Source organism: Scophthalmus maximus, chromosome 15, assembly GCF_022379125.1.
Source record: "Scophthalmus maximus strain ysfricsl-2021 chromosome 15, ASM2237912v1, whole genome shotgun sequence".
NCBI classification, from domain to species: domain Eukaryota; kingdom Metazoa; phylum Chordata; class Actinopteri; order Pleuronectiformes; family Scophthalmidae; genus Scophthalmus; species Scophthalmus maximus.
This window is the reverse complement of record NC_061529.1, coordinates 15,368,321-15,394,522: the sequence shown is the minus strand read 5'-3', so window position 1 is coordinate 15,394,522 and position 26,202 is coordinate 15,368,321. Positions and strand designations below refer to the sequence as shown.

At 45.4% G+C, this 26,202-nt stretch overlaps 1 protein-coding gene across 2 annotated transcripts; it reads right to left on the bottom strand.

Moving 5' to 3' along the window:
• Positions 1-5,159: 5,159 nt before the first annotated feature.
• On the bottom strand, positions 5,160-26,000 carry clic4 (chloride intracellular channel 4). 2 transcript variants are annotated; one of them, XM_035609588.2, is made up of 7 exons: positions 25,868-26,000; positions 24,790-25,048; positions 12,394-12,503; positions 10,233-10,358; positions 9,483-9,589; positions 8,327-8,508; positions 5,160-7,204 (listed from the first exon to the last, which is right to left on the bottom strand). In XM_035609588.2, the coding sequence occupies exons 2-7, from the start codon at positions 24,856-24,858 to the stop codon at positions 7,040-7,042; spliced, it is 759 nt and encodes a 252-aa protein (XP_035465481.1). In that variant the 5' UTR covers positions 24,859-25,048; positions 25,868-26,000; the 3' UTR covers positions 5,160-7,039. The 2 variants fall into 2 exon arrangements, with proteins under 2 accessions (XP_035465481.1, XP_035465479.1); XM_035609586.2 differs by lacking the exon at positions 25,868-26,000 and adding an exon at positions 25,676-25,695.
• Between the last annotated feature and the right edge of the window lie 202 nt (positions 26,001-26,202).

Sequence of the window (26,202 nt, the reverse complement as noted above, 5' to 3'; positions counted from 1 at the left end):
ATAAACAATGTGAGCACACAAAACCCACCCTGACTGGTTGACTGCAGGCGCTGGAGCAGAGCAGATAAGCTGGGTTGTTAATCGGTGGTGTGGGACTCGATGGGGTGGCTGATGCCACAATGAACGCCACTATGAACTCCACTCGCTTGGCAACGTTAGACCCATTGCAATGCTCAAATAATGAGTGACAGTGTTCGTCACCAAGGCCGCGTGGCCCAACGGAAGACGACCCAAAGCACAAGTCACATTCACCCAATAGCGCCCCTATTTACCGTGCTTTTTTATGTCACGTTCATACACTGCCAGAGCCGCCAGAGGCAACTTAGGGTTAAAGTGTCTTGCCCAAGGACACATACGCATGAGGACTGGGGAAGATGGGATTGAACCGCCGACCTTCAGGTTGGAGGACGATCGACTCTACCTCCTGAGTCACAGCCATCCATCGTGCCGCCAAACAGTTTTCACTGGAACTACTTTTTAAAATCAAAGACATTATTGCTAGGAGTCACTGGTTACTTTTCACATTTAAATTTAACATATGATGAACTTGTCAAATCTGATGCACACTACCAAGGATAACAGAATATAAACCATTACAATAATAAAATGCTACTCACACCATTCAGCATCAATGATAACAATCCAATACTCTAACATAATAGAATGGCACAGGGATCATTATCTGAATTACAAGCAGTTACTTTTAATACACTACGCACATAACAAATACTTTTACCTGAAATAGCAATTAAATGTAGGACTTATTTGTAGTGTAGTTCCACAGTGTGACTACTAAATTAAGTAAAATATCTCAACAGACTCTAACAACAGACACTATGTTAGCTTTTGTAGTTCAAAACACAATTTACTCTATAATAGAGGTCAAAGGTCACCTTTCTTCTAATTTGGGTGAAATGGACCTTTAAATACACCTCTTTCAACACACGGCCCCTTTTCATTCTCACCCACGCACCAGATAGATTGCCAAACTGTTGATATTTATTGAACCTGAAACCCGTTTTACACAAACCAAGCGCATACGAATCCTCTCGAGTTTCACACTTTCCTCCCGGCGTGCCACTGCGCATCACTCTCAGCGCGTTGACGTGTTTTTTCAGGGCTATCGCGGTCCGTGGGCCTATTGACGAGGAGCCGTGCGACACCAGACCCCCCCCCCCCCCCAAAAAAAAAAAAAAACCTCGGCGCGGCGGCCAAAAAAGACACACTGGGGCGGAGGGAGGGGGCGCAACGGCGGCTCGCACGACTTGTTGGAGTTTTGGCAAGAGAAACACACCTTTCGTTGGGAGAATCGACGCGTAGCCCTCGGCGCGCTCTCTCCCTAACCAGTCGCAGACGACGGGCGAGCGGATGCCAACACGCTCGCTGAACAGAGGCCAACGTTTGTGAAGATGTGAAGAGGAGATAAATGGCATGGAAAGCGACGGACGTTGATACCCGCACGTAGCTGCTGTTCGACAATAACTCACCATGTGGTCTGTACCGGGGCTACTCGCCTCTGATTGGCTCATTGGCCCGTCGTTGGCTCGCGCACCTGTGACTAGTTTCAGCCCTAATGAGCTACCGCCCAACGATTGTGGCGCGCAATCAACGCGGTCAGTTAAAATGGCGGCATTTCAGTCCACTTTAAATCCCTCGAGGTGCTTTCCCATTGGTGGAGTCGGGCCTTCACAGGTGTGTCTAATACCTTTGAGACGCTGTTGCATTCGGGTGTACTCGGAATTATTGACAGATTGTCTGTATCTACAGCGAAAGTAGTTTCTATTATTTTATGTTTACAGTGGATAGAGGAGATACGACCTGAAAGAGTTGTTATTTGTTCAGATTCAGCTGCAGCGCTTCGAAGCTTGAATTCGAAAGAAACATTAAAGAGATGAGTTGTTATTGGAAATATTCATGATTTTATTGAGAATACAAAGAGATGGAATCGATGTACAGTTTTGTTGGGTTCCTGCTCATTATGGAGTGGAGGGGAAACGAGAAAGCAGATGAGATTGCCAAAAGAGCATTAAAAGAGAATATTAGACTATAGACGTCCCACAATGCATTGCGGCAGCGATATTTAACGTGACGTAAACGATTTAATCCGAAGTAGAAGTAGAAGAGTATGAATATGACCCAGAAGTGACGCACGTCATTGTGTCAGTTACTGTTACATATGAATAATTTACATCTGATGTCACACGGTGGTAAAACACTGAAACATGCTGATGGAGCCGCTGCATTTTTTGTAGTCCGTCTTCGGAAATTCATACTTTCACCACGGCAGACACGTCAATAACATCCGCTGTTGCATAATGACGTAGTTTAGTGAAAGTCGAAAATTCCAAACCCTTGGGGTCTGGAATCACGTTATTTATACACACAGTGTACAATGGTGACTGCAGATCACAAGTAGACACCGCTAAGGATTTTGCAGCCAAAGTGGTTAAAAAGCCTTTTTTTGATGAAAATATTTATATTTGGAAAATTTAAGATTTATGTATTTGTGCATCAACTTCAAACTACAGTTTGTAGCTTTTCTAAAACCACTACAAAGCCTCGCCTTGAGGTTTAATTCTGGCTAATATCTTAAATAGACAACAGGCCTTGGCTGAACTTCGAAAAACTGGCAAACTGGCTGTGGAAATAACAGTTATCCTTCTTTTTTTAATTTAGGGCTGCCGCGATGGGGACAAGATAAGGTGTATTAATAGAATATTCTGGTCAGATTAATTATGAAAAAGATATTTCACCACATAGACTATTTTTCCAGTTCAGGAAAGAAAAAAATCCCTCTGGAGTTTTCCACAGATAGGCCTTTGTGCCGTCAATCACGAGCGCAAATCAAATACAAGGTGACCAATAGCCACATCAAATGTCAGGTGCACAGAGTTCATATGCAAAGAGGGGTTTTCACACATTGTAGCTTTAAAACCCAGTTGGGATATCACTGTGTACCCTTGAGTGAGCTACTTTACCCGTGTCAATATTTAGCCAGCTGTATAAATGGGTGTTGTGTAAAACCTGCAAACTGCACCGGCTCTGCAGAAGAAAGAGTCAATGCCAAAACTGAAAAAAAAAGAAAAGAAAAAAAAGGCTCCACCAGGATTATAGTGCACACAAGGGCGACTGATTTACCTGTTCAAGTAAAAGCGTAACGGCAAAGAAAAAGCACATCAAGCCCATCAAGGAACTGCAAACCAGCACTTACAGGGCACACGTTTTTCTCATCCGGACAGAGAAAGATCCAGGGCATAACTGTGGCTGCGAGTGGTGTGTGTGTGTGTGTGTGTGTGTGTGTGTGTGTGTGTGTGTGTGTGTGTGTGTGTGTGTGTGTGTGTGTGTGTGTGTGTGTGTGTGTGTGTGTGTGTGTGTGTGTGTGTGTGTGTGTGTGTGTGTGTGTGTGTGTGTGTGTGTGTGTGTGTGTGTGTTCATAGTTAAAGCTGACTTGTTGGCTCCCTCTCATGGTGTGTGATATAGGTTCTCTCTTTTTTAACACACACACACACACACACACACACACACACACACACACACACACACACAGGCAACATGTTTGAGAAACAACACTCACCCCCCCCCCCCCCCCCCAACCCTCATCTTCATTTACCAATTACACTAATACACTCACCCCAGCTTGTAATGAGTGTGTGGTCTGAGTGATAGCCAGCCTTGTTGTGTCTTCTCTCACACACACACACACACACACACACACACACACGTCTGTCTGTTTGTGTCTGGGTGGATTTCCTCCCTGTGAATTACAAGTGGAGACTGTGTCTCAGTGTTCACTAGTGAGGGAGCGGAGAATGTCTGGGGCTGAAACATGACACTTTAATGATCTGGAGAGCATCCAAAAAACTGTACGCCCCCCCCCCCCCCCCCCTTTCAAAACTTTGGCTGCGATCAGCCCTGCAGAACAGACTTGTTTGTGTGTGTGTGTGTGTGTGCGCTTCAGAACAGTAGGCTACCGGCTGAAAAACACCATCGAGTCGCCTGCGCGAGGTGTGGGCGGACACCCACATGAGACATTCCTTGGAGACAGAGAGCTGTAAACAAACATGCTTTGGCCCAGGGGTTCCCAAACTTTTTCTGTATTTCTGTGTCGGTGGCCTCCAGACAGATTCACGATAGACAGAGTATTACCCAATGCGAGGTGTTTTTAATAAGAATTAAACCGTACACAAAAAAGCCACCTCAGGATATCTCCTACATTCTTTTTCCCGATAGTGATGGCATTTGAAATGTAAACAACAGTCAAATGTACCTGTCCTTTCATATTGTTGTGTAAGACACTCAAGGTCCTGGCTGCTTTGTGAAATCCTATAGTGCAGCTTTTACAATAAAGTGGAAAGTTGCCCAGATATGATTTCTTTTTCACTCCCAGTTGAGACTGACAGAAATCGATGTTTTCAAGGTGATCAAATTAAACTGTATGCAACACTTTCATCTCCGGTGTGGACCATTTTTATAACTGGTCCTAACGCTGATAATGTTGTACCCGAGTTTGACTAGATACATCAGACTTTATTAAGTGTATGTCGCGCTAGGCCAGCGTTTCACACTAAGTGCACCGATGCAGGACAAAGAAAAAAAGACTGAGGTCGGTGCAATAAGTCCTTTTCATTGAAGATGTTTGTTACAGTAGAATTTCTTTTGTAAATAATAAAATAAGTCATTGCAGCTCATGCTTTAGGTTCCTGATTCTGTGGATGCTGTCACACTGTCACAACAACACAGACTTATTGTTAATGTTATTTCTATCATCCGCTCAAAGTGTTTGTTTGTTTAAAAATAAAAAGACCTATTGTGGTCAGATGTAAGACACAAGTATACATTTGAACACCTGAGAGGAAACAGGAGGAGAAAAAACACCAGGGCGGTCTCTAAACCAACTGTAAAGACATAAGGTCCGACATCCTCCGCTGAAGGGATTCAATATTTAGTATTTATCTCCATGACAACTGCGGAGAGCCACGAGGGTTTCGGAAACAACAAGTTGGACACAATACGGAGATTCATTCAACTGTTCTGGCCTCTCCGTGATTCCAAGAAAGGACTTTGATGTTTCACTGTAGCAGAGTTAAAGACTTCAGATAAAAGGCTGGATAACCTTTTACTTTGGCTGCTTATGCAATAAAGCCACAGAGACACTGGAATGGATTCGTAGCATTTATTAACTAGAAGTTTTAAATTTGAAAGGGGGAGGGGCTTGCTCCAATTGGGATATTGATATAGACTATATGAGCGTTCATATCTTAAAACATGCAAGTAGTAAATGAAGTTGAGAGCTAAAGGCCACTAAATCTGTACGCATAATAAAACTGAAACTTTGCACAACATTAATCAGAGTGCCAGAAATTTATTTCAATTCAGTCAATATTGTAAAAAAAAAAAAATAGAAAAAAGTCAGGACAAAGCTTGGATATTTTCTTTGTACAACAAATGTTGTGACGACATGGACTCTGAAAAAAACAAAAAAAAACTTCCTGCAGAGAGAAAACCAGTAAGGCAAAAAGAGGAGATGGGTTAGTCTAGAATCAAAATCCAAGCAGGCAAGTGGCCTGGTTTCCCCCAAAGTCAGATGACATGTATAAAATTTACACATTGAATTCTGAGCAATCAGAAAAAAATATTTACAAGTCCCTTTTTTCCCCCATCGAAATTGTTTCATAACAAATGTCTGAAAAACATGGCAAATGGGAGAAAGAAAAAAGAAAGGGTTTTGTCTTTTTCCCGCACTAAAGCACTTTTGGAGCTACTGTATCGCTACATACATTCACTAGCATAGAGATCAACCTACTTACTGACGAGAAAGTGGAATTTGATCAGGTACACAGTATATTCCATTGCTACTCTCCTGGATTCGGTTTTATCATAAATATCTTTAGTGTTGCCTTTCCTGGTCGCTTTACGCGCACATTAGTGTTCCTCACTCTGTACGATGAGTGGAAACAGACAGTGAGAATGTGGTTCTCTCTTTTTGACTTCACTGGTTTTATAGCCAGAGTAATTTCAATAATGTGCCCCCTTTTTGGTCTGCGGTGTGTAATCTAGAGACTGTGTGGACAGTTTCTACGGTAATAGGGTGATGTACAAAAAAAGGGCCAGTCTGGATATTATACACCCTTGACCATGTCTGTAAGGTACTTAGAGTTGAATATATGTTTGTTTTTTTCTAGACCTCAGGTTATAATTTTCCTGAGTTGTTGCTGTTGTTGAAACGTCCTACAATTCTACTGAGCTGAGCTACAAGACTTCTGCCCAATTGAGGCAATGAGGAAATCAGAGCGTGGATACCAGGTAACTTTACCTGCAGTTACAATTATTTTTGATTTAACTCAAACATAAAATAAAGCATCTCATGACTTGATATGTCAACCACTCCCAAGGTTTGGATTAGCTTCAGCTTCTACATTAACCCTGTCAAACGCTTATGCCAAAAAAAACACTGAAGATTCAACACTGTTTACAACGCCTCTTAATAAGCCAAAAGACAGGAAGCAAACAAACAAAAAGCTCCTCAGCCTTTCCTTTTTATAGCAAAACTAAAAAGAGCGCCTGCAATATTAAACAAACAGAAAAAAGAACACAGCTCGTGACCTTTCCCCTTCACAGAGCGAGAAGGTCGGCGTGAAGGTCACTTATCAGGGAGTGTGTTTGATGAGGCTGCTGACTTCGATTAGCACTGACACACGTCGGGCCATCACCCTGCCATCTCACAGCGCCTCACGACATTCATCAGCAAATGAAAAACAAAAGCAAGTGGAGGTTGAACGACTGTGACCTTTGCTGTACCAACTGAAGAGATCTTCATACAAATCTGAGGGGCAGAAACAGAGAGGGAGACAGAGATCGAGAGGTGTTCATGCACTAACTGAGGAGAGAAGGAATAGAAGTCCAGAGTTTGTTTGTTTTTTCTTTCTCGTGAATGAGCACATCAGTCCTGGTGCCGAGGAGAGACAGAGGTGCAGGGGCAGCAGGGAGGGAGGGGTTACGGGGTGACAGATGGAGGTCGGTGGTCGGGGGCAGATGGGGCTTATTTGACCAGCCTCTTGGCTACGTCTCCGTAGGCGATCTCTATCTCCTTGTCACTGGGGCAGGTGTTGGTGAACTCCTCGCGCGTGTAGGCCACGTTCAGATACTTCCAGATGGCCGTCATTTCTTTGGGAATGTCGAAACCTCTGTGCTTCTTGGCCACCACCTGCAGGGAAGGTCAGATCAAAATGAAAATGTTTTAACTCTGAATGTGTCGGTATTTATTTCTTTACATTGGTTCAAAATCTCCATCTAAGGAGTTGAACAACATTGTAATTAATCGACAACTCATTTAACAGACAATATATCTTATAATATATCTATAAGTATTTAATTTGATTAATTGCTAGTTTTGACAAAAGGGGCAACGTGATCACATAATTTTGGGCTTTATTAAATGTTGATGGACATTTGTCACGCATTTTATGGACGAATGATGATTTGTTGTTGCCCAGTAAGAAAGTCAAATATTTAAATTATCTTAAAAAGTACATCTATTGAACAACTACAGGTGCAACGGCGTTATTTTAACTCAAATGTTAGAATAATAATTCTGAAAAAGACAACGTCATCAACAGGAGGAGAATGTGCCTATTGCCTTTTACATCTTGAGACAACAAACTAAATGAATATAGTATGAAATCTGTAGGCAGCACTATTAATGAGCTAAATTGATTAAAGTTATATTGATTGATGATGCTGATGAAAAATATAACAATGTTCAGACTCTGATTCATGAGGATTTTCTGTATCTCTGTGTTCCAACCGGGTAAACGGATTATCTTTGCATCAGTAGTCTGACAAAACAAGAAACCTTTTCCCCTATTTTCATCATACAGATTATTTCCTTATATCAGCTCGCAGATTAATCTATATTGGGAATCCTCATTATTTGCTGCCATACAGATTTGTATCAGCATCTTATTTTTGTTTTGTTTCTAAGTAATTCTGAGAAACAATAACACCAACAGCATCTCCAGTAGATTGTGAGGAGAGCAGTGCGTTCACACAATGACTCGTCTGTTTTGGAGGAACAATGGTGTTTTCACTCATTCTGCCTGATTAGATCTGAAGTTGGGTGGAGCCATGCTGGAAACTACATGAGGTCACCTATCTCAGATGTACCAATAGTGGATGTTTTGGAGATTTTGGATAAGTACAGTCTGTACAAGCCCACACAGAAAAACACCTGAGGTGTCAAATCATGTTATACAAAATATCACAGTTTACCTGAGAAGTATTTGGTGAGTTTAAAAACCAAAAAGTCAAACATGTGTCTCTCAGTCACCTTCACAATGTGCAGCTTGGGCAGCAGGTTGCAGTCGGCCAGAGTCATTTCGTCGCCGTCCAAGAACTTGCGCTTGGAGACCTTGACGTCCTCGGTGCTGTTGTGGTCGATCTCATCAGGCAGCGGCGATCGAAGGTACTCGTCCAGCTTCTGCAGTGTCTTCAGCAGCCCGCGCTCCAGAGCTATGAGGAGACACAATTTTTTTTAAAAACCTGTAAAAACTGATTTCAGTTTAATTATATATTCAGAATGAGAAAAAAATCAACTTCTGGCTCCCTTTTCCTGGGGCAGCTGTATGCTGAGCGACCACATGAGGGCGGCATTTCATCACGAGACAGGCCACTGTGGACGGCTTTAGCATCAATACATGTGGACATGTCTAACTCAATCTGTTACAGCAGCTGTGGAACACAACAGCACTGTAACGAATATCAAGGCTTAATATTGGTGACACATTTTGAATTTACACATTGATCTGATAGGACAGGTGTGCTACTTTGTCTTCCCCCTTTATCGACCCATCTATAGATTGTTCATTAATACTTTACTCGTGACGTTGTTGGAAAGTATGACATGAATGTAGCCCCCGTGCTCCGTTCGGTCGTAAAAATGCCGACGTGACCCATTGCTTTATCGCTCAACCATGAGATTCAGTCTTTAACTCTATTGACATAGCCTTGTCTTTCACATCCAGCTGAACACGGCTCAATATTTTCTCAGGGCGGAGAACAGCCAATGACAACAGGACACAAAAACTTTTCGACTCGAAGCATCCTTCCCAGCAAACAATTCCACAAATTGTTTTCACACAGGACTCTAAAGAAATCTCAGTCAACAGACTACATATTTTCCATATTACTCCAATAATCTTATCTGTTAGTTTTATGATACTGCCTTTCTCTTCCAGCAGAGTGCAGGGGTGCATTAAATCAGGAAGTGGAAGGATGAGATAGTGAGCACTAGTTCATTCTCAGGATAGCTGCTCTGTGGGTTTCTGGAAAGCTCCGGCAGGTGAGCGTGAGAGAGAGAACGTGGGACAGGAGTGAGCCTGTAATCCACCAATCAGGGCTACCTCTGTGTGTGTGTGTGTGTGTGTGTGTGTGTGTGTGTGTGTGTGTGTGTGTATGTGTGTGTCACACGGATAGAGGAAACGTACCCTCATTTGCATCTGGTTTTGAGTTCTTGATGAAAGCTGAAAACTTGGCGAAGATGTCCATACCAGCTGTGTTCGACTCGGGGTGTCTTGCACCAAGCTTGATGAACCTGCACAAAGACACACATTCAGCCAAGTAAACATACATGTACACAAAGATGAAGAGTTTGGAGATATTCTGTATTTTCTTTGTTACCGTCTACGGCAGTATGTACCCCAGCCACACATTTGTGGTCCAAAAATTAAGACGAACCAATGGGAAAGAGCAATTTATTCCTAGTTGCAATTTATTTTCAATCCCACATGCATGTATACCACCACACTGCTGAAAATATTCACTAAAGCTCCAAATTTGTATTCATTTACTTCTGAAAATAGACGCCAACAAATGCAGTATTTACTCCTGTTTGCTATAAACTACAGTTCCCAGCTTTTACGAAAAAAATCATCTTTGAAAAGAATCAAAGTACATATTTGAGAATGTATAAATTTGTGACCTGTTCTTAAAGATTGATGTCTTCAGTAATAAGAAATCAGAAAGTATAAAGACAGGATGAAAATTTGTTAGTTTTGGTCTTGTTGATAAGAAAAATATAGAATATTATCCTTGGGTAAAGCATTTGTCTCAATCTTAATCCACATCATCATTACAGTTCCTGTATATGCAAACAGCACTGTGCTCGTGACAGTGGTGCAGTGTGTTTGGAGGATGGGCGTGGCGGGCCGTTGCCACAGGGATGTGAAAGCACTCACTTGGGTGGGCAGAGGACATCCTCAAGGAACTCCTCGATCTTGTTGACGTCAGTTTTGACCTCGCCGTTGAAGGTGATGAAGGGCGGGTGCGTGCCTGGGGCCAGATTCTGGAGGTCGGCCGGCTTCCTGCAGGACGGAGAATGAGGCTAATTCAGTGGACAGACGCGAACAGAATAAAGTCCTGCGACCAGTGGAAACTATCAATACATGTTTTTAATACAGTATGTTCAAAGGATGTAAAAGTACAACAAATACTGACATTGACTTTTTGTTAAAATGCATGTAAATTGAGATAAGATACATAACTGGTCTGATGTGTCCTGGTTAAATACATAAGTTCATGTAACAGGGTTGTGGCTCAGTGACAGGCCTACTGCACTTTGAACCACTTTTCTAAGATGGAATCAGTCCTTGTCCTTATCCAACTACAGCTGTTATGTCTTCAACAGCGTATGTGTGGGTTTATGTCTCCACGACTGCGATTGTGTCCCCCCCTTCTCTCCCTCTGCGGCCTTCAAACCTGCACATTCTGTACCAGATGTCTCTGGCAGGCAGATGACACTGACGCACAAACAAAAATGAGCGCGTGTCGAGTGAGCGGAGCTGTGAGATCCACAGGACCCAGACGCTGAAATCCCTTCAGTGTGAAGACAACATAACAAGCAGCCTATATAGCAGATGGCTGTACGCCAGCGGACAGTATGAATCCTCTGTTGGTCTGATAATGATTAGCCGCAAATTCCAGGTCTGTGTTGGGACAGTGTGTACAATGGTGGCTGAGTTTTGGGACAAGCCATCTAAGGACACAAAAAAAAGAAAAAAAAAAGGAAATGACTTCAAGTCTGTGGCATGTGAAAGGGGAAGTGGCACCCTCACCCGGTGATATCAGTGAGGGCTGGGCTAGAAACTGCATGAAGACCTTCATCTCAGAAACTAACCCTAATGCAACGGCCTTGACCCAAGAGAAGACGTAAACTCAGGAAACATAAAAAACAGCATTTCGTCTCAGGGACGTGACATGTGACATGTGACACTCACGTCCTACCACGGGTGTAACAAGGTGAACTGCTCTTCATTTTAGATACTGCAATAAAAAAAAGGGAGCCATAAACATGTCAAACACACACACACACACCCCTCGTTTTGCAACATCGTAGTTTTATGTTGACTAAAGATTAAACACAGACTGAATCAGTTTTTCCTCCAGAGGGGAATAAAAACAAAGCAGTGAGTATTCCCTTCAGCTGAACAATGAGTTGTTTGAGGAGAGAAAGGGTAAACTGACACTGCTAAGTGGACGGACATCCTCCATTGCCTTGTACAGGAAGGATATCGGCATACTCTGTTTTATGTTACTTATCCCCCCTGCCAGGTTAAAATATATGCAAATACGCCCTAACCTATGCTCTTATCATGAACAGCAGGGAAGCATTACGACCAGATAAAAAGTCAAATAGACACTGCTTTCCCCCGTCAAGCTGGCACAGCATAACATCCCTTTACTTTTTTTGTCAACAAGCAATAATATGGAATAAAACCGTCAGAAAATATTGAATCTCTGAGTGATACGCACATGACGAAGAAAACCCATAGAAACCAGACGATCCATCTGACCACCAGCCTTGGCCGAAAATAATCTGGAACTTGTCTGTTCTGGCGAAAGCATGTGGAAAAACATGGAGGGACCATTTAGATGAATCATTCAGACGGAGCGTAGTGGGTTTGGTTTTTAAGAACTTCTGTTCTGGTACTGGAGTCCACATGTGTGTGGACGCACGGTCTCCTGCAGCTGGGGAGGAAAATTGCTGAGGAGCAACGGTTTTCTGATCCCCAGGCATGAAAAATAACATGTTGCCCACCAACATCTAGGCAGGAAGTGAGCCGAGTGAAGAACCTCAAATAGCTCCTTCAGAGTCTGTGTGTTTATTTTCTTTTCTCATTTTCTCCACCCTAGGAAAGGGTCATGGGAAAACCAAATAAGTAGTTGGGAGGCACCAAGTGTGTTAGAGAGGTGGGGCTGGATCAAAGTGTTACAGAGCCTATGAGGCCCCTAATGCAACCGCCCAGTAAAACAAGAGGAATCATTTTATCCTCGTTTAAACAGCCAATAAAATGAGGAGAAGCCGCAGCAGATGAGGAAGAGGACGGGAGAAGGACTCACCTCTTGAGATCCACCGTGGTGACGTTGAAGACGACTCCTTTGAGCCACAGGATCATGAAGAGCCTTTGAGAGAAGGGGCAGTTCCCGATGCTCTCGCCATCACTGCCCGCCTTAAATAAACAGACAAAGAGCCAGTTAGAACAGGAGCCGATTAACTATCAGCAATATGTGACTGGTACCATTCCTGAGAACACAAATGATGGCACCTCCCTTGTCTCGTGGAGACAATCGAGTACAGGGTGGAAAACGTCCCAGGTTTAATCATTACACACATACAACAAAAGGCAGCAGGACAAAGATCTTCAACAACATCTGGAACGAGTTTCTACCACTGATAGCACCTGGCGTACAGATGAAGCCGAAACGGAAAAGGTCACGATAATCTTGATAAAGATCGCATCTCTGTTGCGCAACCTTTACCGCCCGGGGCGTTCACTGCTCTCACCCAGAGAGGGCCCATTTCAGACAATTACTCTTTCATGCACCTAACCAGGCCCTTGTAAACACTCAAGTAGGAGGAAACGAGTAGAGGGCTATCTCCTTGTCTCAAAACCTTCCCCTCCATTAATCTGCCCAACTGCTGCCTAAGAGTAAGAAGAAACTTCTTAAGTGACGGAGCGACGCTGGTGGCCTCATGTTTCCTCTTTTGCTAGACTGCACCAACACAAGACTATGTGGTGGTGGTGGTGCCCTCCGAATTTATCATCGTTCAGCGACGGACCAAACACCGAACTAAAAGTACTAGTTCAAGTACTTGTTCTACTTTGTCATCGCTCCGAGAAAAGAAATCCCTGCTCTTACGTTTCACCATCGCTGTGTCTCGTCGGTAGTCTTTTTTGTAACTAGGTAACCAACTGCAGAGTAGACAATCTGCTTCCTGTTCCCACTGACCGTCCATGTACACTGAGCATGTACGTGGATGGTCACGTGAAATACTTTTTCAGGTGTGGCAGAAAGGAAGGAGAGAACTTCTGATGTGGAGCTAAAACGCTTGTGTGGACAAAGATGGTTTCCATTTTAAAACTATTAGTATGGACATAGCCTCCTTTTCGTCTCAACAACCATCCACCTTTTTTCTTAAAGCACTCTCTCCTTTCTCTAACTCGCTGAAATACTTTGCTCACCAGACGGCCAATTTGGTAGTATTGGGACGAATGGTTTGGCTCCGACATCAAGAGATCAGAATAAGCATTTCATTTGATTAACTGATCTTTTGCAAAAGTATCTAAATGAAATCTGCTCTGCTGACTGGCACAGTTATCGTCCCTGCCAAGACAACCGATTAAATTCTCATTTAAACCACGTATGGGGTAAAACTGAGGGCCATCACTGTTAAAACTGAAATCCGATACTTCCTCCTTGGCAATCATGGAAAAATATATATAAAAAATATATATAAAAGACTTAATCCACCGCCTTAATTGAAGGCTTGGTGCAGAGCTACATTACTCTGTGGACAACAGGCCTGTTGAGGTATGTCATTTTCCAGGAGCGGCAGGCCAAGGAAGAATGCGCCGCATTCATCTATTCACAAGGGCACGCATGGAGGTCATTCAAGTGTCTGAGCTGTGGAATGCATCTCTTCATTCTGCATAATACTGTAGCAGAGCCTCTGTGAAAAACGCTTCAATGTCGTTTCTTTCTTTCTTCTTGTGTTGTCAATCACTCCTCATTCGTTATAGTTGCACCTTTGCATATATCCTTTTTTTCTTTAAAAAAGCAGAGGTGATATGCAAAGCGTGTCTGTTTGTGTAATGCAAAAGATGTACACAAATAAACTATGCACAGTCGTAAAATATTTGCAGAGATAAGAAGATTCAGTTTTTGCTCTACAACTCTGAAAGAAAAATATTAGTTTCATATTGGAGATGCAGGTTCTGAACTGTGTTCAATGGAGGACTTTGTTTTGGGGCATTGAGTCAGTGCGGTGGCTCCTTGCTGGTGCGGACAGGCCGGCTGCTGTTGTCCTCTGTGTGACACCCAGTGGGACGGCTCTATTTGATCTGCCTGTTGGCTCCCATTGTACCGCGGCTGTCCTCTCCCGCTCCCTCTCCCCTCCCCTGAATTCAATATCTGAAAAGCATGGATTAGATCACTGGCCTTTGTTCGGTAAATGAAAGTCCTCTTTTTCACTTTACATGATTCGATTCTAGCATAAAGCTCTTGGCTGTGAAGTGTCGGGGGTATCCAGGTCCGTGGCCATCACTGCACTAGACTGGCGTTAGCTGATCCTGAGGGGATCAGAGAGACATCAATGGGATGATTACTCCATTTCCCCCCACAGCGCTACACCTACAGAGAACCATTCAGTTCTCGCTCCAGGGTGGAACTGCAGCACAGCAACGGTTCCCATGGCAATGGCCGGACACATATGACATGGAAAGCGGTGAGCGCGGTGCGGAGGGGATTACCAGGGCACAGGTAAACTGTCCTGTGAGCTCTCTTTATTTAGGGACAGATATTCAAACTAAAATCAAAAGACAGTTACTGTACTTGAACGAAAGGGGGCTGCTTTTAAGCAGAGTTGAAACAAGTTATGTGTCTCAAGTGGCCAAGAAGAAGAAGAAGGCCGCAGCAGCTGAGAAAGACATTTTACACTTTCCTTCTCTCTCAGTCCTGCAGGGCTGTGGCGAGGCTCCTACGCTCCAGAGACTGCAGCAGGGAAAGACTGCAGCTCTCTGCCAAAGACTCTGATGGGATGCAGAGGGAGAGACAGACTTCAGGAGAGAGGGAGGAGGTACTGATAGCTGACATGACGGAGAGCAGGCAATAATAGACGCTTTAAGTGTGAGGAGGAGGAGAAAAAAGACGGCAAGCGTCAGAGGCTGTTTGCTCTTTGGCACGGTGCACGTTTCTTCCTCCTCTTCCCCCTTTATCCTTCTCCCCTTTTCCCGGGCCCCTCTGTGGTGTCAGGGGAGGGGGGTTGGGCACTTGGGGGAGGAGAGAAACTATTCCAGAAATGTCCTGCTACTCCCGCCAAAGAGGGGGCTTTGTTTAGTTTAAGTGATGATGATGATGCCGGTGGGGCTGCATTTCCACCGCCTGTGACATATAATCTGCTGCGCTGTTGAGGAAGAGCCACCCTACACTTTATCGTGTCGACGTTAAGCGAGGGTGACTACAGCAAACGTTGTGTTGTATCGTGTAAAGAGAATGCTCTCGACTAATCAATGAAAACTGAAATTATAGCTAGATTTTCAATGTAAAGTCCGAGGCCAAAAACCAAGTTGAAGAAGGACAGAACACCGCGTGAAAACATGGCTCTCCTCTACACCACTAACACTTTCCAGAGTGCCACTGTAACAGTGTGACATTCAGCAAAGGGCTTCTGGAGAACCCTCTGTACGGCAACAACACAAAGCACTTTTTGTTTGTAGACTTCCAGGAAAAGTCACCATTTAGGAAGTCCTGAAAGAAAAAAGAAGAAGAAAAACACCCCAATAAAACTCACCCAAGCCAGGCAAGAAATTGTTTCAAACGGGCCCTTAAAAGGCAAAGCAGCACTGGTCACAAAAGATGCCCATTTTCCAACAAGTGAACCAGCGATTCAGCTCCAAACACAGGGCGGCATTCACAGGAACACCGAGCTGGATCCAGTGTGTTGCCTGCTATTTTTGCCACCTGTGTGGCACAGTGACTCACATCTCGGAGACCGTTACAACAGCTTTCATGAAGATTCATACTGAAATCGAGGACTGGGCCAGGGGAGCAGCGAAGGCCAACAACTGCTAACAGACTCCGGTGCTTTATTTCGGCTGAACGGATGGGCCGTGCGTCAACGGGTGCTTGTTTGTTTTAATGCCAAGCACACACAGCTGCCCGGCAGCGGCTGCTCATCGCGCTCGAGTCGGATGTTATCTAGGAGTCGGCACACAGGACAACATGCCCCCACACGGTGACACAAAGAGACCCAGCCAGCACGGGGGACAGGCACGTTTCTGAAACACACAGTGTGTTCTGATCGTGAGACCACTCCTCTTCTTATCACTTCCCCTTTTGCTCATGTAGTCACTGATTTAATGACCAACTTCACACAACTCGAGAGTAATGAGGACGATGCCAGACCTTAACTTATATGGCCACGTAAACACTTGTAGGTATGTGCACTTTTTAACAGGTATCCTTTTCACAAAGTCCAGCCCCATTACATTTTATGAGCAGTCGCGTAAAATTGCAAGAGCTGTTCTTCCAACTTAACTCCTCTCCCTCTGACATTTCTACTCATCCGATGTGAGAACACAGTTACAGCAACCGGGCCGTCGGAGACAATGGATCCGGTTCAGGCTGGGCCACGGTCCTCCCAGTCTCTGCTCACGGCCTAATTTTAGAAACACGGCGGCCCACGCCTTCCCTCCTGCCCGGCACTCTTCACATTCTAAATTGGGTGGGCTGCTCAGCAATTTTCAAGCCACACTTTGACCGAATAAGGAACTGACGGACGATGCAACGGGCGCTGCAGCGTTCCTCCTCCTGCTCTGACACACAGCAGGAATGTCTGTTTCAGAGTGGGCAGTCATGGCAACGTCTCTCCCTGTTTGCTGGAGGAGGCTGGGCTGAGGTTAGGGCCTGTGACTACAGACTGAGGAGCTTGACCAAAACCTGTCCATTTGAGACTGGGTTACTCAGCCGTCAATGGTTTTAGTAGACTTTGCTACACTGAGCCAAGTTGAAGGAATATACAGATACAGTAAATCAGGTTCATGACACCGACACTCTTTGTGTTACATCCTACTCTAAAAGGGAGGTCAGCAGGCACGTTACAAACACAGAGGTTAAGAACACAGGTCATCAGCATGAATAACAGACTGTGTAAGCAAATCCTAGAATGAAAAAAAAAAAAGTTTGCTTTTTGCATTTTAATTCTTATATCTAAATTAAATATCGGATCCTTTTTAAAACCTTTGGCCTTCAAACTATATTAAATGAGACAATCTCAGAAATCCAGAGGTCACCACTTGAACCCAACAATTCTGATACGTGACAAGTAAAGAAGGCCATTAATTCTACTAGTCTACATCCATACTGATTATTTTAAAAAGTAACAGTTACTGTAGTAAAGTTTTGACCGCTGGCAGTCGAGTCGAGACCGATAACAACAAATCAGGAAGTAAATGTGGGCAACTGCATCATCGTTTTCCAACCTTCGGAGTTTTCAAACTAAAAACGGAGTCAGCAGCGTTTCCAAAGTTCTCCAATTTAGCCGCTTGAAAACTCAAGATTGGTGTGGATGGCAGGCGTAACCGTAGCAGCAGCAATCCGTTTTAAAACTCAATCTTAGTTGTGTGGATGTCGCCCTAGTCATCCGATGGGACTTTTCAGTGCTCAACAGTTTGACTCAGAGGGGATGGGCAGAATTTGCCTATCACCAAAAGATGTGTTGGAGTTTGGCCCTGTGACTGAATGACTAGGGCTGTGGAGTGGGTGGGTGATGAGAGCTTGGTCCTTGGTGGTAGGAGTCAGACCCTGCTGGAACATGGAAACAGCGTCACACATCCTTGGCGTGGCTCTGACTCAGGCTGACATCACTCAGTGGAAACCTCAAGACCAGTCAGACACAGGCACCCTGTGCCTGACGCCTGAGAACAGTCTGAAAACCGTCGGTTTCTGTGGAAAGTTGGAAGCCCGAGTCTAAAAAGAGGTTCACTGCACATCCATGCTTTAGCAATGATGTAAGTAGAGTCAGTGATGTTCGAAACACTGTATTTAACCCCGCTGTAGAAGAGATAACATAAACAGAGAGTCAGGTACAGGATGAGTGTCTGGTGATGAGAGGAACAGATCCAAAAGGATGGAAAAACAAACAGAGCCATGAAGGAGATGAGCGCAAACCAACAGTCACTCTCGCTCTGTTGTTTCAAGTGTCTAACACACACAACAAGCAGCAGACTGAAGTGGGCCCCAGCTCCAACCACTTTCACATTCACAGACCTCCAGACTGAAGACGAGTCTTTGGCTACATCCACACTGACGCATTTTAAAAAACAATCTCCGAGCATTTTCGCTCAGAATCAGAAATATTTTCCATCCATGCTACAACACATGACCACTCACATATACTGGTCAGGTATGTGCCGGTGTAACCAGGAAGCAGATTGTCTACTCTGCAGTTGGCTGCTTCTTTGCAAAATACTACAAATGCGAAACAGTAATGCAAGTGAGAGCAGGGATTTCTCTTCTTGAACCGGGACCGACGATGAGGTGGAACTGTTACTGACCGCTGGTTGTCGAGTCGAGACTGATCTGACCCAATCGGGATGCAAACAGTCATCCTTTCCAAAAGTATCACTTTCTACCTGTCCAGACTAAAACAGGGTCAACAGCGTTTCCTAAAATACATTTTAGGAGCTTGAAACAAAAGTGACAAAGAAAAGTGATACATTTTAAAACCAAACACATTTACAAAAGGACATAACTAGAGCGGCTTTAAGACAGGCACTGAAGTCCAGACATTTTTCTTAAATCCTCCAGAGGGGCTGTATGTGAGAACGCAAATGTCCGCAAATGTTATGTCCGAGTGAGCGCAGTCCAGAGATTTTTCTGCTGTTTTGAACGTGTCCGACTCGGACATTCTCCTGCTGCGTTCATCAAACGTGAACGGCTAACTCCAGAAAATGTCAGGACGCAATTTTTGCATTTCCTGTCTGAAAAAAAAAGCTTAGGAAAATTGCTCACCACTAGCCTGCCCTGAAAATCTAAAAGGCACATAAAATTGAACTTCTTTAAAAGCCAAGTTTTCTGCACAATGGCAGCAAATGTTTGATTTTCAGCCAAACTGATCTCTGTAAAAAATCCTTCAGGACAAATGTCTCGTCTAAACAGCTGTGAAACCACCCTTGGGCGCAAACACGGTGCCAGGATGCCATTTCCAAACATGCCAGATATTCATGGCAGCAAAGCAGGTGCCAAGGCCACAAGCACAGGCCTCATCAGTAATTCTGAGCAGAACGTTTCTGTCTCTGTCTCTCCAATATTCACATCGTAAAAATCAAACATTCAAAACAGTTGAGACACAGGTCATGGCCAACTTGACATTTGCGTGAATATCCACTGTATATTTATGAATAATATGACCACATGTAATAAATCATGTGGAACATCAAACCAGTATGGAAATATGTAACTTTCAGTTTCAGTTACAAAAGTCACAATGTTACTTCAGTGTGAGATGCATTTTATTGTTTTTAAAAAAGGGTCAAGTTTCATTTCAGCAATAGTCATATGATCAACTGGTTGATTTTTGCAGTAAGTGAGTAGTGGTGTTAACATTACGGATCTGTGAGCTCCATTGGTTTTTCTTCTGCCAGGGTTACAATGACAACGAGAAGTCTTGATGGACAGTTGGGACACCTTAGGTCACTGTGCCATGATGGAGAGAGGATGAACCAGGAAAACATCCACTGTCACTCTATCCTCCGTGTTCAGGAACTGCTCTTTGGATGACATACATGTCAGTAGGCTCTGCCATGAAGAACACAGCACGTGAAAAACAAGTAGCCTGGATCATGTTAAGACTGATTGAGTGACATGCGGAGTGAGCAGGGAGGATTCCCCTTGTTTAAAGGGGTCACACACACACACACACACACACACACACACACACACACACACACACACACACACACACACACACACACACACACACACACACACACACACACACACACACACACACACACACACACACACACACACACACACACACACACACACACACACACACACACACACACACACACACACACACACACACACACACACCCCCCTCTACTGAGGTGACAGTGAAGATGATGTCACAGAGAGGCAGAGGCTCAGTTTTCCCTCGTTCCTGACCCCTTGGGTTAAAACTGCTGCAGTGACGCGTGCTGCCCCGTTAGCTAACAAGTTCAACACGCCAATCTGTGAATTGTCCCGAGCCTCTGTTTGAATTCAATCTTCAAAGTCTCAGACCTATGCTGTTCTGGGCTTGCCTCACTTCCTGTCGTTGAGCTTGTTGGAGAAATGCCTCATTAGCCACTGGTTTCCTGGTCAGGCAGCACAAATGAGGACTAGCTCTTGCTTCACCTAATAGACCGGTCTAAGCTTTTCCTCTGGATATATTGACACAAACGTGATATCACAAAGGAGACATTCATTCAGGCATAACTGGGTTCATGGCCACACATGTAGCAATGATCCAGCCTATAATTTTCAGATGTGAACATAAATTAAATTCTGAATAGGCCTTCCCATAAAAAAAAAGACAAAGAGTGATTGCAGAGCCCCTCTTCAAATCGGTGTAATGACACACTGCCAGGTCCATTAGGCCAGTTTCCAGAGAGTCAGTCAACCACATGGTCACAAAGAAGAGACGTTGGCAGGTCGGGTGCTGCAAACGCAAAATTCACAGCGCATAAACAACAGCACGGCTCTCTACAACCATGACAGGCCATTAATCTTTGTCCCCCCAACTCGTGATGCTAACGGCAAACAGCGCTATATACTGGAGAAAAACAAACCGACCCATTCATTATCCTCTGAGTTGGTAGAATACCAACCAAGGGGAAGAGAAGAAGTTTGTTATTGCGGAAAAGCAACACGCAAACAGTCCACCTTGTCTCTGAAATTTAAGCATGTTTAAGGCTCAGTAATATTACCATCATCCACCAAAGGTTATCTGTGGATCAACTGTGCACTGGTAAAAAAAAATATGACATGAAACACTTGGCCTTGCGTGTCATTTCTGCAACTGCTGAAAAAGCTCATTGTGTTTCAATAAAAAAAAAAGCTGTACATCACGTGGCATAGGTCTGATTGTCACATGTTGCGACCGACAGCACAATGGGACGTGAGCGGCTCTTCCCGAAGCCTTTTCAATAAACCTAACAGATCAGACTCCTCGTGATGTTAAATGGACCATAGCATAGTTTCTCATGTACAAGGAAAAGAAAGAAAAATCTGCGTAAGCAGTTCAAAGTCTGCGGATTATTCATTTGCTTCGTCGGAGTGTATGCAGTAGCACATTGTTCGCTCCGACAGCCGCGCTGTTTTGTTGGCACGACACTGCCGTTCCTATGGGACTGTGCTGAAGGACGTACACAAACACAGATGGGCGCTCTCATGCCAGCCAGACTTAAGAGCACTTCTCCAACACGTTGGCTGGCAGTGCTGTCACTGCTGGGAAGCATATGGAGGTTTGGAGGCAGCGGGAGGCTTTTGCAAGCAGCAGCAGCAGCGCGACCAAGAGACATAATACACACAAACAGAAGATGAAGCCAGTCTGTTCCTCTTTACTCATCTACATTCTGATCACTGCCATTACAGTCAGGTCATACGGTGGTGGCAACTGACTGAGGGGAGCGTCTCCCCGGAATCAATTCGGAGAGGCTTCGTAGAGCTGTGAAAAACTGGATCAGAACATAATTAAACGTTGATTTAATGATTATACACATTAACATTTCCCAATCCAGGTGAAGTAACAAAAGACAACCACCTATGTGTGTCAGAACGGCTTTCAGGGAGAAAAAAAAATCAATGTGCAATGATCGAGATAGTGAATTGGATGGACCTCGACGCACTTTCATCCTTTTCTGCCTAATGTCCGAGTAATGCGACTCACGATTATCAGTTATATAAATACATCAAATGCTGGGTGTCATGTTGCCACTTCGACAATGTGACGTGTGGAAGGGCCAAGTGAAACAGACGTGGGTTGGGTGTTGGGAAGAGTGACTCTCCGGCTCGCCAGCACCAACAATATCTAATCTTCTGTGCTGTCTGGGATGAGGTCAAGGGTCGCCCCTCCCATCTTATATGGTCATTTGCTACTAGGAGCAATAAACGGTGACAATTCGGAGCTCTAAGATGAGTACAAACGTGGAGTGTTCCCATGGCAATGTGACAACATTTGCTGTAAACACTGCAGATGGAAAAGTGCAAAATCATCAAAGTGTCTCTAAACTGCGGCCGTCAGCTACTGTAAAAGGGTAAACAATGATGTCTCTATCCGATCTGTAGAGACATAGATATACCGTGGCAACTCATGTACTAGAGATATAATTAGTCAACTTTAAAATTTGGCAGTGCCCTGACAGATCTGACACTGCAGTGCACAAAAAAACGCAGCACCTTATCAGCTGTTCCCAGAGGCCCGGCTTACAGCAGCGTGCCTATAGCAACCTGCCATTGTCTCCCACGACCATGTTAAACACAGCACAGTGAGAACAAGGGCATCAATAATAGAGGTGGACATGTCAGACGACTGTAGACAAAACAGAGGGACGAGTGCGAGAGAGACAGAAACCGCGGTGCCAACACTGACACGTCCAAGAAAACTCTCACGATGGAAGAAACTTCAGTGCGCAGTCCACAGAGGGAGGGGGCTGAGAAGGGAAGGGTTTGGCCACATATGTAAACCTTCCAGGGCCCGGGGATGATGTAACCTCTCCTCGAGGCTGTGAGACGTACTTCCTGGAAATTACACTGGCCACTTGGTTCAGCCTCAGTCTCAGCTGCTCGGCCTCATCGACACCGCACAAATGAAGGATCTCTATTCTAAAAGAGTCAACGGGAAGAATACAAGTAAGACAGTGGAGGTTGAAAAGTCTTCTAATAGAATAACCCTAATTCCCAGCCACTGCAACTAAAGAATACAACTTTTACAGGCCCAAGTTGACAGCGCGACACATCCCAGAACAGTGGCCAGGTACACAAGGTTACAAAGGCATTAAGTGATTAAATTTATATAAGACTTGGAGATAAACATCTCTTGTTTATTTGGGTTGCCATAGGAAACTACTCACAAGTAACAATCAGAAAGGATTTTCCGGGATGAAAGCAACCACCATCAATGTTACTATGAAGTGTCTGCTGTTCTGGACAGTGACACCCCACTTACATGCTGCCCTGGGCAACGCAGGAGCCTCATGCCCCCCTCCCACTCCCCCACAGCCCCATTCTCCCCCCCTTTTTTTTCTTTCCTCTGCCATTTTCCCGCCCTGCAAGGCAACAGCCCGACAAAAGAAAGAAGAAAAACAGCCTTTCCCTACCCACATTCACCATCATCATAACCGGCATTGCTGCCACCCCCTGAGGCGGAGGCGACCTGATGCACGAGTACAGTAGGGAGCAAAGCATGTTGTGTTGCGACAGGATGTAATTGTCCGATGTCCATGAAGCTCCCACCATACATACTGGTGTGATGAATTTGATGCTTTTTACAGAAATAAGACACTGCAACCCTGAAATAATAATCAGCCAGGGACACCACTGACACACAGTGACAATAGTGTACAATTCTCACGAGGGCACAATTGGTCCATCTGTGAGAGGTGTTTGCATGAATGGATGACAGAAAGACTGAGGGGGCCCATCCAGCACAACCCCCACTGTATGGATCGACTGGGGGGTCATTCAGATACAGGTACAGGCAGGTGGGCAGGTGGTCACAGTGTGGTCGTCCGGACAACCACCACGGAGCTTATTGTTCTCACGGTTTTCATCGGGGAGGGAGGAGGAGGAGGAGGAGGAGGAGGAGGAAGCTGCATCCGCCCTGCGCGTGTGACACCGCAGGCTCCACATGGCCACGATGGAAGGAGGGCGAGAGATGGGAAGGAGGAGGACGAGAGATGGAAGGAGGAGGACGAGAGATGGAAGGAGGAGGACGAGAGATGGAAGGAGGAGGAGGGCGAGAGATGGGAAGGAGGAGGAGGGCGAGAGATGGGAAGGAGGAGGAGGGCGAGAGATGGGAGGAGGAGGGCGAGAGATGGAAGGAGGAGGAGGGCGAGAGATGGGAAGGAGGAGGAGGGCGAGAGATGGGAAGGAGGAGGAGGGCGAGAGATGGGAGGAGGAGGGCGAGAGATGGAAGGAGGAGGACGAGAGATGGGAAGGAGGAGGAGGGCGAGAGATGGAAGGAGGAGGACGAGAGATGGGAAGGAGGAGGAGGGCGAGAGATGGGAAGGAGGAGGACGAGAGATGGAAGGAGGAGGAGGGCGAGAGATGGGAAGGAGGAGGAGGGCGAGAGATGGAAGGAGGAGGAGGGCGAGAGATGGGAGGAGGAGGGCGAGAGATGGAAGGAGGAGGAGGGCGAGAGATGGGAGGAGGACGAGAGATGGAAGGAGGAGGAGGGCGAGAGATGGGAAGGAGGAGGACGAGAGATGGAAGGAGGAGGGCGAGAGATGGGAAGGAGGAAACCTGCAGATGTTCAACTCCGTGGTAAAACGAACCCTCTGACGAGACGCTCAAAAAAGCAACAAACACGAGCTAGCTTAGCTGAGAACCAAAGAAGAAAACACTCATTTGTGGAATAAAGCTACCGAAAGCGTTATTGTCCTTTGTCCTTTTTCTTTCTTTCTTTCTTTCTTCTTCCCCAAGACAGAAATTAAAGCACTCGTACACGTCGGCTTCACAACGCGGTCCTACCTTCACGAACAGCTCGATGACGGGCTCGTTGTCCGCCTTCACTCCGTTCTGCGGCACCGACAGCGACATGGTGGACGAAGTTGTGCGAACAAAGATGCGGGGGCTCGTCTCGTCTCGCTCGCCACGCCCGACGGAGCTCGCTGCTCTTCTCCGACCAGCCCTTCTCCTCTTCTTCTTCTTCTCTTTCTGGTGGTGGTGGGGTGGGGGGTCCGCACTCCTGAGTCGGACGGCGCCTTTTCTCCCCCGGGAGGAGCCGGTGCTGGAGGCAGAGAGAGTCGTTAGCAGAGAGACGAGAGGCGGCGGCTACAACCGTCTCGACGCTGCCAATGTGTGGAACTACACAACCGTGACCGTGTGTGTGTGTGTGTGTGAGAGAGAGAGAGAGAGAGAGAGAGATAAGACTGCCGGGAAGAAGCAACGGGGAATATTTAAAGCTGTGATGTCATCCGCAGCGCAAACACAGAAAGAAATGTGGGAGGGTTCGAGGAGGGGACGCTCATCCTCGCCGGGAGGAGGGCGAGGGGGCTCGGGATGCCGGGGAGCCGCCTAGCGGCCGCTCGGCAGCCCTGTCCTGGGACAGATTGGTGCGGCTCTCTGTCAGGAGCAATGGGGACAGAAGCCTCCACACCTTTCCTATTAAATCTTTCTTTTATGGATTTATTTGTCCCTTTGTTTATTCTTTTGGTTTTCCCAACATATTTTTTTTGTTGTGTCATTTTTCATGCGTTGGGCTAATACAAATAAAAAAAATCCAGTTCATAAGAAGTCTCAGTCGGGGCGGTTAACTTTCCTTCGATGTGAAACAAGTGTTGTAAACTGGACATCCGAGCGATAGAGAAACCGGTGGCTCGCACCAGCCAACCTTGGGGAGGTTTGTTTTGCGTACCACATTCACACGCTTCTTTCACTTTCGCACTTAATCGTCCATATTTTGGAGGGAGACTTATGAGACTGTGGTGGGTGGACGCTACAGTGACGTCAATAACATCACAGCGGAGAACTTCGCCGCCCCCCCCCCCCCCGGTTTGTTACTCGCGGGCCGCCAGTCTGGTCACTGTAGAAACACTGCTCGATTTACCAATACTCTCCGCTTGGTGCGTGGAGCTCTTCTTCTCCTTCAGGCAGCCGGACGGATTCTGAGCAGCGCACGTGCACACTCGAACCCGAGACGCTATGATTGGACGTCACAGGCTTTATGGCGTCATTTGTTATGACGAACCTCGGCGGCGTCCTTTGATGTCAACATTGACGTCATTGAAAAAACGTTTCACTGTACTTTTCTGATCAGCTACTAATTTTGTGCATAATTAGTCAGTAGGGTGTAGGCACCACACGTTCATCTCCATTAGAAGTAGGTGTACTGTGTGTTATTACCATGACCCAGTAGTCAAAATGTGCCTTTATATCTACTTT

Bases quoted from the DNA above. Each gene is read 5' to 3' on its own strand.
- clic4 (XM_035609586.2), bottom strand. The intron at 12,504-24,789 runs GTAGGACCGCGT...TGTTTATTTAAG, and splicing joins TCATCGAGCTGTTCGTGAAG to GCGGGCAGTGATGGCGAGAG. The intron at 7,205-8,326 runs GTGACTGAGAGA...CCTTCCCTGCAG, and splicing joins CCAAGCTGCACATTGTGAAG to GTGGTGGCCAAGAAGCACAG.